This window comes from Heloderma suspectum, chromosome 5 (genome assembly GCF_057233095.1).
Source record: "Heloderma suspectum isolate Gila_16-S chromosome 5, 16-S_ref, whole genome shotgun sequence".
NCBI classification, from domain to species: Eukaryota; Metazoa; Chordata; class Lepidosauria; order Squamata; family Helodermatidae; genus Heloderma; species Heloderma suspectum.
Genome location: NC_139462.1, coordinates 64,663,447 through 64,676,753, shown reverse-complemented (window position 1 = coordinate 64,676,753; position 13,307 = coordinate 64,663,447). Strand labels below are relative to the sequence as shown.

General features: G+C 40.9%; 1 protein-coding gene across 5 annotated transcripts in view; it reads left to right on the top strand.

The window, feature by feature from the left end:
- Positions 1–13,307, top strand: part of LRBA (LPS responsive beige-like anchor protein) — a 518,402-nt gene that overhangs the window by 388,421 nt on the left and 116,674 nt on the right. For all 5 annotated transcript variants that reach the window (XM_084856247.1, XM_084856246.1, XM_084856243.1 and 2 more), the window contains exons 45-46: positions 5,318–5,458; positions 7,904–8,023. In XM_084856247.1, coding sequence (XP_084712373.1) covers positions 5,318–5,458; positions 7,904–8,023 — 261 coding nt within the window. The remainder of the gene's footprint in view (positions 1–5,317; positions 5,459–7,903; positions 8,024–13,307) is intronic.

Here is a 13,307-nt window from a genome sequence, read left to right as displayed (position 1 = left end):
GGGCTGTTTTGGTTTACAGTTCTTAATTTTAAATGTATGAATATGAAATAAATTATCTACAAGTACTAAATGCATTCAGGACTTGGTGATAGGGGGCCCACTTATACATCACGAAAAAAGAGGACACCAATTTGCATTATATTTGCATATGTAAATTTAAATGCATACATGCAGATTTAGATATAATTGTTGTTCAGTCATTAAGTCGTGTCCGACTCTTCGTGACCCCATGGACCATAGCACACCAGGCCTTCCTGTCCTCCGCTCTCTCCTGGAGTGTGCTCAAGTTCATATTCATTGCATCAGTGATGCTGTCTAGCCATCTCATCCTCTGCCGTCCCCTTCTCCTTTTGCCTTCAATCTTTCCCAGCATCAGGGTCTTTTCCAGAGAGTTTTCTCTTTGCATTAGGTGGCCAAAATATTTGAGCTTCAGCTTCAGTATCTGTCCTTCCAATGAGCAGGCAGGGTTGATTTCCTTTAGGATTGACTGATTTGACCTCCTTGCAGTCCAGGGGACTTGTAAGGGTCTTCTCCAGCACCACAGTTTGAACGCATCAATTCTTCGGCGCTCAGCCTTCCTTATAGTCCAGCTCTCACAGCCATACATTACTACTGGGAAAACCATAGCTTTAATTATACGGACCTTTGTTGGCAAGGTGATGTCTCCGCTTTTTACTAGGCTGCCTAGGTTTGCCATAGCTTTCCTCCCAAGGAGCAGCGTCTTTTAATTTCATGGCTACAGTCACCATCTGCGCTGATCTTGGAGCCCAAGAAAATAAAATCTGTCACTGCTTCCATTTCTTCCCTTTCTATATGCCAGGAAGTGATGGGGCCAGATGCCATGATCTTAGTTTTTTTAATGTTGAGTTTCAGACCAGCTTTTGCACTCTCCTCTTTCACCCTCAACAAGAGGCTCTTTAGATCCTCTTCACTTTCTGCCATTAGGGTGGTATCGTCTGCGTATGTGAGGTTGTTGATAATTCTCCCGGCAATCTTAATTCCAACCTGTGATTCATCCAACCCGGCGTTTCTCATGATGTACTTTGCATATAAGTTAAATAAGCAGGGCAACAATATGCAGCCTTGTCGTACTCTTTTCCCAGGAACAACAAATCAGTTGTTCCATGTCCGGTTCTTACGGTTGCTTCTTGACCCTCGTACAGGTTTCTCAGGAGACAGGAAAGGTGGTCTGGTACTCCCATCTCTTTCAGAATTTGCCACAGTTTGTTGTGATCCACACAATCAAAGGCTTTTGCGTAGTCAATGAAGCAGAAATAGACGTTTTTCTGGAATTCTCTTGCTTTCTCCATGTTCCAGCGAATGTTGCCGATTTGATCTCTAGTTCCTCTGCCTCTTTGAAACCCACCTTGTACTTCCGGTAGTTCTTGGTTCACGTACTGCTGAAGCCTAGCTTGTAGGATTTTGAGCATCACCTTGCTGGCATGTGAAATGAGCGCAATTGTACGGTAGTTTGAACACTCTTTGGCATTGCCCTTCTTTGGAATTGGAATGTAAACTGACCTTTTCCAGTCTTGTGGCCACTGTTGAGTGTTCCAAATTTGTTGGCATATTGAGTGCAGCACTTTAACAGCATCATCTTTAGGATTTTAAATAGCTCAGCTGGAATACTGTCATCTCCTCTAGCTTTGTTGTTAGTAATGCTTCCTAAGGCCCACTTGACTTCACTCTCTAGGATGTCCGGCTCAAGTTCAGTGACCGCACTATCATGGCTATCAGGGACATTCAGATCTTTCCTGGATAGTTCTTCTGTGTATTCTTTCCACCTCTTCTTAATCTCATCTGCTTCTGTTATGTCCCTGCCTTCTTTGTCCTTTATCATGCCCATCTTTGCACAAAACGTTCCCTTGATATCTCCGATTTTCTGGAAAAGATCTCTAGTCTTTCCCATTCTATTGTTTTCCTCAGTTTCTTTGCATTGTTCATTTAAGAAGGCCTTCTTGTCTCTCCTTGCTATTCTCTGGAACTCTGCATTCAGTTGGATATATCTTCCCCTTTCTCCCTTGCTTTTCGCTTCCCTTCTTTCGTGAGCTACTTGTAAAGCCTCATCAGACAGCCACTTGGCTTTCTTGCATTTCTTTTTCTTTGGGATGGATTTCGTTGCTGCCTCCTGAACAATGTTACGGACCTCTGTCCATAGTTCCTCAGGCACTCTGTCTATCAGGTCTAATCCCTGAAATCTATTCCTCACCTCCACTGTATATTCATAAGGGATAGGATTTAGGTCATACTTGAATGGTTTAGTGGTTTCCCCTACGTTCTTCAATTTAAGCCAAAATGTTGCAAGAAGCAGCTCATGATCTGAGCCACAGTCAGCTCCAGGTCTTGTTTTTACTGACTGTATCCAAGGCAAACCATTCAACATCACAGTAATTCAAGTCTATGCCCCAACCACTGAGGCCAAAGTGGTCTTCTCCATCTTTGGCTGCAAAGGACATAATCAATCTGATTTCGATATTGACCATCTGGTGATGTCCATGTGTAGAGTTGCCTCTTGTGCTGTTGGAAAAGAGTGTTTGCTATGATCAGCGTGTTCTCTTGGCAAAACTCTATTCGCCTTTGTCCTGCTTCATTTTGTACACCAAGGCCATGCTTGCCTGTTATCCCGGTGATTTCTTGACTTCCTACTTTAGCATTCCAATCCCCTATGATGAAGAGGACATCTATTTTTGATGTTAGTTCTAGAAGGTGCTGCAGGTCTTCATAGAACCGATCAACCTCAGCTTCTTTGGCCTCAGTGGTTGGGGCATAGACTTGAATTACTGTGATGTTGAATGGTTTGCCTTGGATTCATACTGAGATCATTCTATCGTTTTTGAGATTGTACCCCAGTACTGCTTTTCCCACCTTTTTGTTGACTGAGTGCTACTCCATTTCTTCTAAGGGATTCTTGCCCACAGTAGTATATATAATGGTCACCTGAATTAAATTCGCCCATGCTTGTCCATTTTAGTTTGCTGATTCCCAAGATGTCGATCTTCAATCTTGCCATCTCATGTTTGACCACCTCCAGCTTACCTTGATTCATTGGTCTTACATTCCAGATTCCTAAACAATATTGTTCTTTACAGCATCGGATTTTCTTTTCACCACCAGACACATCCACAGCTGAGTGTCCTTTCGGCTTTGTCCCAGCCGCTTCACTCTTTCTGGCGCTACTTGGAAATACCCTCTGCTCTTCCCCGGTAGTATATTGGACACCTTCCGACCTGATGGGCTCATCTTCCGGCGTCATCTCTTTTAGCCTTGTGATACGTTCCATGGGGTTTTCTTGGCAAGAATCCTGGAGTGGGTTGCCATTTCCTTCTCCAGTGGACCACATTTTGTCAGAACTCTCCGCCATGACCTGTCCATCTTGGGTGGCCCTGCACGGCAAAGCTTATGGCTTCACTGAGTTACGCAAGCCCCTTCACTATAACAAGGCAGTGATCCATGAAGGGGTTAGATATAATTACTATAATTTAAATTCAAATACAATAAATCTCATAGTGGGGAAGACTGTGAACAGGTGACCTCTATACCCTTCTGCTCAGTCTGCTGACCAGGTGCTCACTGTTGATAGGCAACTTCAAGGCCCCTCCTCTCCCTTCTTATGGTTCTTTGACTTAAAGCCAGACTTGGTATGGGCAACCCATTAAATAGAAGACACCTTCAGCTAGGGGACTGTCCTCTAGACACCTGCTACCTTGCTTGGTTAACTGTTTCCTCTCAGAATGATGAGTCTGCCTTTTCCCTAAATTGGTTTCCCTTTGTTCCATATCCCTTCTTCATTTCACATGCATATCTCTGTTTCTTACTCCACCCATTAAATACCCCTTCCATTATAAACCAAAAGAAATGTTTCTGAGCAGTGCAGCCAAGGTAGGCCCCCTGGTCTGATTTGAACAGTGCATTGAAGTTCACCTTGAATATGGTTTTTAAAAAGTGACAAGAGGAACTTCCTCTGAGCACATTGGATCAAAAGTATGCAGAGATTCCCTGGTCAGCTGTGTGAGATGGAGGTGCGTGGGCCATCTAATGATGCGAAAGAAGAAATGTAGTTCCTTCAGAACATTATTTTCTTGCTTACTTAGTCTGCTTTTTTATGGGTGTTTCTCTTTAAAGAGAATCTGTCTGTAGAGTAATTATTATCCCATTTTTCCACATAGCATTTTAAACAGTTTGGAACAATTAAAACAAGGTACAAAATACAGGTAGAAATGAAAATAATACATAGAACACTAAAATAACGCCAATAATAGCTTAAAAGCAACAGTCATAAAATAAAAAGTAGTAGCAATCATAAAAAGCACAAATTGAAAAGCAGCAGTCACAGAAATGCCTTTAAAACAGCAGAATGATTAAACATTAAATTAAATCTTGTTAAAATAGAAGCATCTTCAATAGGTGTCTAAAAACTGAGAGCCCAGTGAATTTCTATCGGGAAGGCATTCCACAGTTTTGGCACTGCCACCAAGGCCCTGTCTCTTGTGCCCATCTGTCTGATATCATGTGGGACAGAGAGAACGGCCTCTGACCTTGATTTTAAAATTCAGGCCAGTTTATAATGGAGGAGGCAGTTCCTGAGGTAACCAGGTACTAGATGGTAGGTTTTTAAAACCCCAGTACTTCAGTTAGGCCTGGAAACAAACAGGTATCTAGTTTTGATTTCAATAAAGGTGATATGTCCAAACCAATCCAACTTCGTCTGAAGCCCCATTCACATATACTACTATGGGAGCTACTTCCTTGTGGCAATATCCCACATCACTATGATATATGTGTGGATATTGGAACCATGTGGATTCGGTTAGTCACGTGGGTCTTTCTCACTAGATCATTGCCAGGCCAGGAGAGAGGGCCCTGATTGGGTGGGAATGACCCATGTGATTGAGCCCATCCCTGTGGTTCGAGTCACCTGTGTGGTTTTAGTATTAACATGTACTGACATGAAGTGGGCTCTTGCTGGGGGAAGCAGTTTCAACTCTGTTAGCTGTATGTGTGGAAGAGACATGAGAATAATGACCTCACATAATGTTACCTTCTGCAAAATTTGAAGTAGAAGGTGCTTTGAGACATTAAATTAAATATCGAAATTAGAAGATTATTTTATATCTTACCCAGGTTTGAAATGGCTATCTCCATCTTTACTTGCATCACATGCATATTTATGTCGGAATTCAAAACCATCTGATGTATAATGATAATAATGATGTACAATGAATTGTTTTTAATGTTGGCTTGTAATTTAGTGGAGGAGATAATGATAGCTGCTGCCAATATTATGATGTGTTTAGTCTGTTCTTTTTCTCTCCCCTAGCCTATTGGTGCTCTTAATCCAAAAAGAGGTGCATTCTTTGCAGAACGCTATGAAACATGGGAAGATGATCAAGTTCCAAAGTTTCATTATGGCACTCATTATTCAACTGCAAGTTTTACACTCACTTGGTTGTTAAGAATTGTAAGTAGAGTCGTTAAAATTGTTTTATTTTATAGTTGTAAGGAAAACTACAAACAGTTACACTATGTATGGATTTAAAATCGAATGGCACTAAAGCAACTGTGTTTTTCAAAGTTCAATAAAATCAATAGCTCATTTTTTGATGATGAGAAATAAAACTGCTTCTACATTTTGAACTTGATTGTTTAATTTTTTAATGGAGCAAACTAAGTATGAAGACATTCTCTTAAAATATGCTTTTCAAGTAGGCCCCACTATGGTTTTTGTTTGTTTGTTTGTTTATAATTATATTTTCCCTGCATGATTTTTTTTAAAAATTGGAGTGTAATCTGAGCAATGACGGTTGGATTTAATGTTCATAATTGACAAGTAAAATAAGCTCGTGAGATACAATATAAAAACAAAATTATCATAACATCCTTTTCCAAATAATGTAGTTTGCTTACAGATAATGTTGCAATTGGTCAGAAGGTATGTTTATGAAACAGGCCACATTTCTGTAAAATAAAATGGAATGATGATTTATCTGTTAGAAACTAATTTCTTTGGGAAAGCATTAGCAGCAGATCATTAATTAAACCTTGTTAGATTGGTACAAGCAGACATAAATCCTTCAAGTAATTTATGGTACTTAGCTAATTTCAAGCAATTATCCACTAATATGCGCTTAAGTGTGCTTTGACTAGGAGGAGGTTTTTCAGTCATTCAAACATTTTTCTTTTCTTAATTGTGAACTGTATAAGGAAGGGGTGTGTGTGTGTGTGTGTGTGTGTGTGTATACACACACACACACACACACACATACACATATGCATATATGTGTGTGTATATATGTATATATAATTTCTAACTTCATATTCATATGGGAGCTTAACTCTGAATAATATCTAGGATCCAAACAACATAGGAAGCTGCCATATACTGAGTGAGCCCATTGGCCCATCTAGCTCAGTACTGACTGGCAGTGGCTCTCCAGGATTTCAGAAAGTTTTTCTAGCCTGCAGGGAGATGCCAGACATTGAACCTGGGGTCTTCTGCATGTTCTCTACCACTGAGAGAACAGACCCATTCCAAACTGCATGACATTCAAGAGACCTGCATTTTGTCAACACAGATCCTGCCCCTCTCTCCACGAGGCCATGTGGCAAACTATTTTCAAAACTGGCAGAAGTTTCAAAAGCAGTTAATAAAGAGGCATGATGGAAAAGTGTGTGCTGTTCAAGGAAAATAATTCAGATTATCTCAATGCTACCTGAAAGCTCTTGGTGTCAGGGTGGAAACTGAGCCCATAGAACCCCAGAGCAGTTCTGATTCTGAGGAGGAACAGCAATCCGTGGGAGAGGAGCCCGCTCATCCCTCACAGGCACAGCAGCTGGCAGAGATTCCTCCTGCCAGCATTCCTGAGATAGATAGTGACCCTGGCAGTAAGAGAGTGCAGGAGGGGGGCTTGCTAGATGCTCGACGCAGATGCAGGGAGTGACGAGCGATGGAGGGCGTGGAAAGGAGGCGTAGCGCCTGTTTGGCACGCAAGCAACGGTCGCATCCCGTGGACCCAAGGGAAAGAGGGAGGAACTCTCCCTAGCCCATAAGTTCAGGGTCTGCAAGTGATTCTCCTTCAAACAGGAACCAACTGCCTAACCCAGAGCATAGGCTACCCTGCTGTTCCTTGCTTAATCGCTGGTGACTAGCATCTGAAAGAGTCATTAAGTTGTAAAAGGATTAAAGCCTTGAAAAGAATCCTTTTGTCTGTGTCTTGAGTTGGCTATTGGAGTAGACTGAAAGAGGCCGCCAGGGCACTCCTGACACTTGGATCCTGGTTTATACAGTTTCACATGTGATTTAAATGAGACTTAAGTGTCTGCAAGTGTTATATAGGATTATAACCATAGCTGATAAGATAATGAAGTAATAATAATATAATTGATGATGTAGTTGTTGATGATGATGAAAATAATAAAAATAAAAATAATAAAAATAGAATTTTTATGGGTTTTCTAGGAATTCTCTCAAGAGCCATATTACAGAATAGGGTGGGATAGGAAAGATAGAAGCTTTCTTATGGTTAACTGTGAATTGTGAGATTAAGCTCGAACTTCCCAGTTCGTAGTACACCTATGTTCTTAGCTACCATATTACATCTGCTCCTAGCTATAGTACCAGTTATTAAAAAGGTAGTGAAATATGAGGTTTTGAAACATAAGCCATGTCACAAGTGATTTTGGAAATATAACTTTTATAAAATTAGTTATTGTAGAAGAATAGCCATGTTATCCACATTACTTTTTGTGTGTGTGTTTTGTTTGTTCTTTACTCTCCCAGACAAAAGACTTGCCAATTATCTTTAGTTTTATTTCGAACTAGTCATAGATATTAGATATAGAAAAAGAAAAAGAAAACTGTTGCTCTTTCGGAAAGTTTTCTAGTTTCTCTTGCTTGTTTTCTTAGGAACCTTTTACGACATTTTTCCTAAACTTACAAGGGGGCAAGTTTGACCATGCAGATAGAACTTTCTCATCAATTTCCAGGGCATGGCGCAATTCTCAACGGGACACCTCCGATATCAAGGTAAACTTCAGTGAAAATGGTTAACGGTACTATTATGAACTCGATGATGATGGTGATGACAGTAATTATGTATGTATATAGAGAGAGCCATCAAAGTGCATGGTTCTTTTGTACAGAGTACAAAAAAGAGAGGTTCCTGCTTTGGATAGATTACAGTCTAACATTTGATGGAGAGCAAACAATGGGGAAGAGAAATGAAGGTAGAGGTAAACGGGGGAAGAATATGTAATTCTTGCAGTTATTCACATACTTAGATTGACTTACTAGGGCATGGGAACTAGGAGATTGTTCTGTTCCTCATGTTTTAAACATTCTGGGACTTATAACTTAAGAGTTGGATCCAGATTTAGGCACATGCAACTGGGCCAACTTTCCTGCCCGTTCCTCCCCATGGCAGCCCCTCTACGCCCTCCCCCATGCTATAGAGAGGGTTGGTGGATTCTGCTGAATGGTGTGATCTGTGGTGAAGGGAGAAAGGGCAGAGGCATCTTCTCCCTCACCACAGCCCACCCCAGTCAGCAGGGTCCCGTGACCCTCTGTGTAGCATTGGGCGAGGGAGGCTGGACAAGCTGCTATGGAGAGGAAAGGGTGGGGAAGTCTGCTTCCACCAGCCCAGTTGAATGCACCTAAATCTTGATCCAACCCAATGATTTGGAATCCATTGGAATTGCTATGCACATAACATACCTGTCAGTACTTGCAAAAATTAGGGAAATGTATTCACTTATTATTATGGGCCAGTGGTGAATTAGTCCACACATGACTTGAAAATCTGCTAAAGGTTGTTTTCAGCTTTGGTGTAACTAGGTAAATAGACACACACACACACACCCTGCTACTGAACATATTTACACTATTTAACATAACATATAGTGAAGTCAAGGAGGAAAGACCACTAATGTGTACTTCTAAAAAGCTAGTAAAATTTGAAGACCAAAGACAGACTTTTACTAAAAGGTCCTAGCAAATCTGATTCATGTGTCTGAACTCTAACAGTATTTGCTAGAAGGGCAAAGTAGCCACAGACTAACATGGTTTTCTTAGTTTACTGCAAGAAAATTAAATTTTCTTTCCATGAAAGAATGAGATGGTCTTCACATTGAAGGAGAGGAGAGAGCTATCTATTTATGAGGTCATGTCATGATTTAGAAGGTAATCTAAATGTTAATTTTTAAGATTCTACATAGTTCCACTCTTATAGGGTTAAAGGTATGGTCTTTAGCTAAGGTTCACTATGTAAGCATATTAGTATGCATTGGTTTGAAATGGAAAAATGAGAGCGTAATTTTAAAAAAAGAAAGAATAACATACTAGCAAGGATATAAACAACTATCAAACTAGTTCTATAGCCCAAGGGGACTTTAGAATTGCGTTTTCTCAAACATTACTTGACTGTGCCACATCAGTTTCAAACGCAATTTGTAGAATATGTTGGGGGTGGTTTTTTTAAAGTCAAAAGTTCCACTTGGCTAGTGAAGAACTTTAAATTAACCAGCCCTTTGAATTCCAGCTGTTGTTGCTAAACGCCCCTACCACCAGCCCCACCTGTGTGGGGCTGGGGGTTTGTAGGGGCCCGAAATGGGGGATGAGCCAACAGGGGAGGGCCTTGTAGTCTTCCAAGGCCTCCAGGCTACTAGACCAAAATCTCATGGGCTTGACTTAAAGTTTTGTGAGTCTTTGGATAACAGGCAGGAATATCAGCTATATAACTGTGATACCCACCTTTAGTTGGTGTCAGTCAGGACTAGACAGGAGGGAAACTAAATCACCCACCTACTGAAGTGAAAGGGACACACTGGGCTTTTGCTGTTCTCTTTTTCTGGAAACCAGGAAGGGTTTTTTTAATGGCAGCTGGTATGTTTTTTTGCCTTGGCCTGGTAGGAACTAACTCTGTGAACTTCAGTTGCTCACATAGTTTTGGTTCTGGTTTCATAGTTTAGGACAGTGCAGTTGTGGATGAAGAGTAAGTGAAGGGAGTGCAGTTTGCTACCGAGGGACATATTTGGAGATGGAGGATGGCAGGATACTCACAGACTGAAGCAACTCATGATTTGAGTGCTGATTTTAGTAGTGATACAACCCATAGAGGTTGTGACCAGCTCTAGTCGAAACCCTACCTCCCTCTGACAGGTGGACAAGTAATTTTTGGGTGATAACATCAGGGCAGTAGTGTGGTACAAGTAGGCAGGGTATCCACGCTAGCCCATCTGGACATCGCAAATACTGGGTTATTGATTCTTTCTGCGCCCTGACTCTTTCTATATATTTGGTACACACACACACACACACACACACACAGGTATACAAGGCAAGACACAGTATGAGTTCATTGTCTGATCAGAGATCAGAGCTTTTCCCTGCCAGGGAGGGGAATGGAGTGGGACCTGGAGAGGAAGCTGCTGAGTGATTAATTCCTGCTTACGTCTAGGTAGATGTGCAGAGGCTTATCCTACTTGCTTCTGGAGCTGTTCTCATGACAGCCCTTTGCAGGTTATTTAACCCTTGCTTAACCCATGTTTGCTGGATTTGCAAGACATGACAACCCCCAAGTGAGGGTTGGATATGCAACCTGGTGCCTGCGGGTGCCATGAGTTAAGTAACTTATGACTAGCTGTGGCATGTTCCCTGAAACCGGTCCGTGAGTAGACTTGCAGAGACTTGGTATTTGGGATGCTATATGAAAGTGCTACTCCAGTCCAGCTTACTCCTGAATAGACATGCAGAAGCATGTCCTGCTATCTTAGGAGTAGGCTTTAAATTGATAAGAATCACATTTTGGCCTTGCCTGCTCTGTCCTTGGTCACACCAGCTTTGCCTTTGGCCTGCCCGCACATAGAATGCTCGACCCGAGACCATTGCCAGATTGGAATTCGGCCCTCAACCTGAAAGAGTATCCCCACCCCTGCGCTAGATTGTATCCTTGCATTAAGTTGGATCATCAGCCAATTATTTGGACTTTATTACCTTACCTTCATATAGAAATGCTTTTATAGAATTAAGATTTAATGTTATGCCCTCTGCTTTTTTAGATAGCTATTATAAGGAATTACCACTGGAATATCACAGTTGTGCGATTTGAAAAATCTGATTGAGAATATTGATCATTCTGTTACTTAATATCCTCTCTGTAAGGATTCGCATGAAAAAATATCAGAGTTTTGGCTTAGAAAGCATTCTGTTACACCTACTGAATTTATATGTTTCCTGTAGTTTTATGATAAAAAATATGTTACCTTGCATGTTTGGTTATTATTTATTTGTTACATTCATTTCCTGCCTTTCCTGCAAGGAGCCAAAGGTGGAGTACATGATTCTCCTCTCCATTTTATCCTCACAACAACCTGTGAGGTAGGTTAGGCTGAGTTAGTAACTGGCCCAACGTCACCCAGTGAGCTTCATGTCTGAGTGGAGACTAGAACCCAGGTCTCTCGAGTCCCAGTCTAACACTCTTAACCACTACAATGCTTCCTGGCTCTCAGTGTTTTTCTGTTTGTGTTGGCAGCTAGGAAACTGAGACTTAGTTTTGCTCAGTCTAATGTTTTGCTCAGATGTAAATGTTCTTTGGTTTTGTTATGGCTTATTCCTAAACAAAACTGTAAATATGTATCTATGTAAACTTAAGTTTAAATCTGTTCTAATCTGTGAGAAACTATTTAGTTGCTTACTTATGCAACTGAAATTAAAAAAAATATTATTATTTCCTAATCTTGGTCGGTCACACCAATATATAAACATTTTATTTTTTTTAAAAAAACAATAGTCTTGTAAGTATACATAAAAATTAATTCTTATTAAACATTTTTCAATGTGTGCTGCAATGCAGATTGCAGATAATTTTCTTCACCTCAGAAAATAGACATACTGAAACTATTTTCATTACTATACCTGTTATGATTATGCAAAGTTGAGCTATTAAAGAAGTAAAATAGTACCAAGAACGGAATAAGCAGTGGTAGTAAAATCTGTGTTGCATTTATCCAATATATTTAACGTAGAACCAAGAAGGAATCCAATAATTTAAATTTAATCCTTAATGTATTGAATACATTTGGTTTAGCCATGTACTGTTAACTGCTGGAAGTAATGGAAAAATACATTTGGCTCATTTAGTACACAAAACAGTAGATTTTAACTGCTGGCTGGGAATGATGGGAATTGCAGTCCAACACTTCTGGAGAGCACCAGGCTGGGGAAAGCTGCTATAGCTATTAGGCCATCTTACAATAAAACCACAAAACGTATGTTTCAAGCTAGTATGTATACCTGGCAATTTTTTGATGTAGTAATATCTTGACCTATTACTGCTGTGTCCAAATTGCATAACAGTGGGTTGGACTGAGAGTCCTGTGAGCAGACTTCTGCTTGCAGAATCCTCCTGCTTACAGAAGGGCGGGGGTGGGTGGGGATAGGTGATTTTCCTTCTGCCACCTCCAACGCTCTTCTGGAGGGTCTTCCCCACCTCCTGTTAGTGGCAACTTCCGCTGTATTACCAGTCATTCCATCTGTGGACGGACTTCTCTGGATACAAGCCAATGAAAGCAACCCTAAGATAACTGAGGTGAACTGTTGCAACTGTCAGGTAATTGAGATGAATTATTGCAATATATAAAGCTATGTAATGTTGTTGTAATATAATGCAATTGTTAGAGGTTTCTGTGAGTTGTCATGGTGTGTTTGAACATGCTTTAATGTTTATGATTAGTGATTAGCAAATTTCCCTTGGCCAGATTTGGAATGGGCTATTTCAAATGACTTAATTTGGCTTCATTTTGAACCAGTCTCATATTAACCTGTTTGAGCTTCGTTTGAATCAGAGTGTGCCACCAGTTTGCTACCAACCCATGCAGCAAAATTTGAGTTTCTAATGAGCGACAGTAGTGATAAGGGCTTGCAGGAGCCTTTGGTATGAAGGTTACATTGCCAAAAATATGCACAGTAGCATCCATTTATAAAAGGATGCATGGAAAATGTAATTGTGGCTGCAGTGGTGACTACAGTCAGATGAAACGAACACTTGTTAAAGTTTAAACAACCCGCACATGTATTGTGTACAGCTTCTGGATCTGCAGTGGCAAGGACTGGCTTATGTCAGCCTATCAGCAGACAGTACCACCACTGCTATCGTGCTGTGGACCAGTGTTGGAAGGATGACTTAAGACAACATAGCCATTCCTCCCCTTGTCTGTCTCCATCAGCCTAGGAGTACTAACAGCTAGTACATCAGCCTCCAAAGTTGGCTGGCTTGTGCACCCTTACCTACAAGGTTCCCTAAAGTACCGCCACT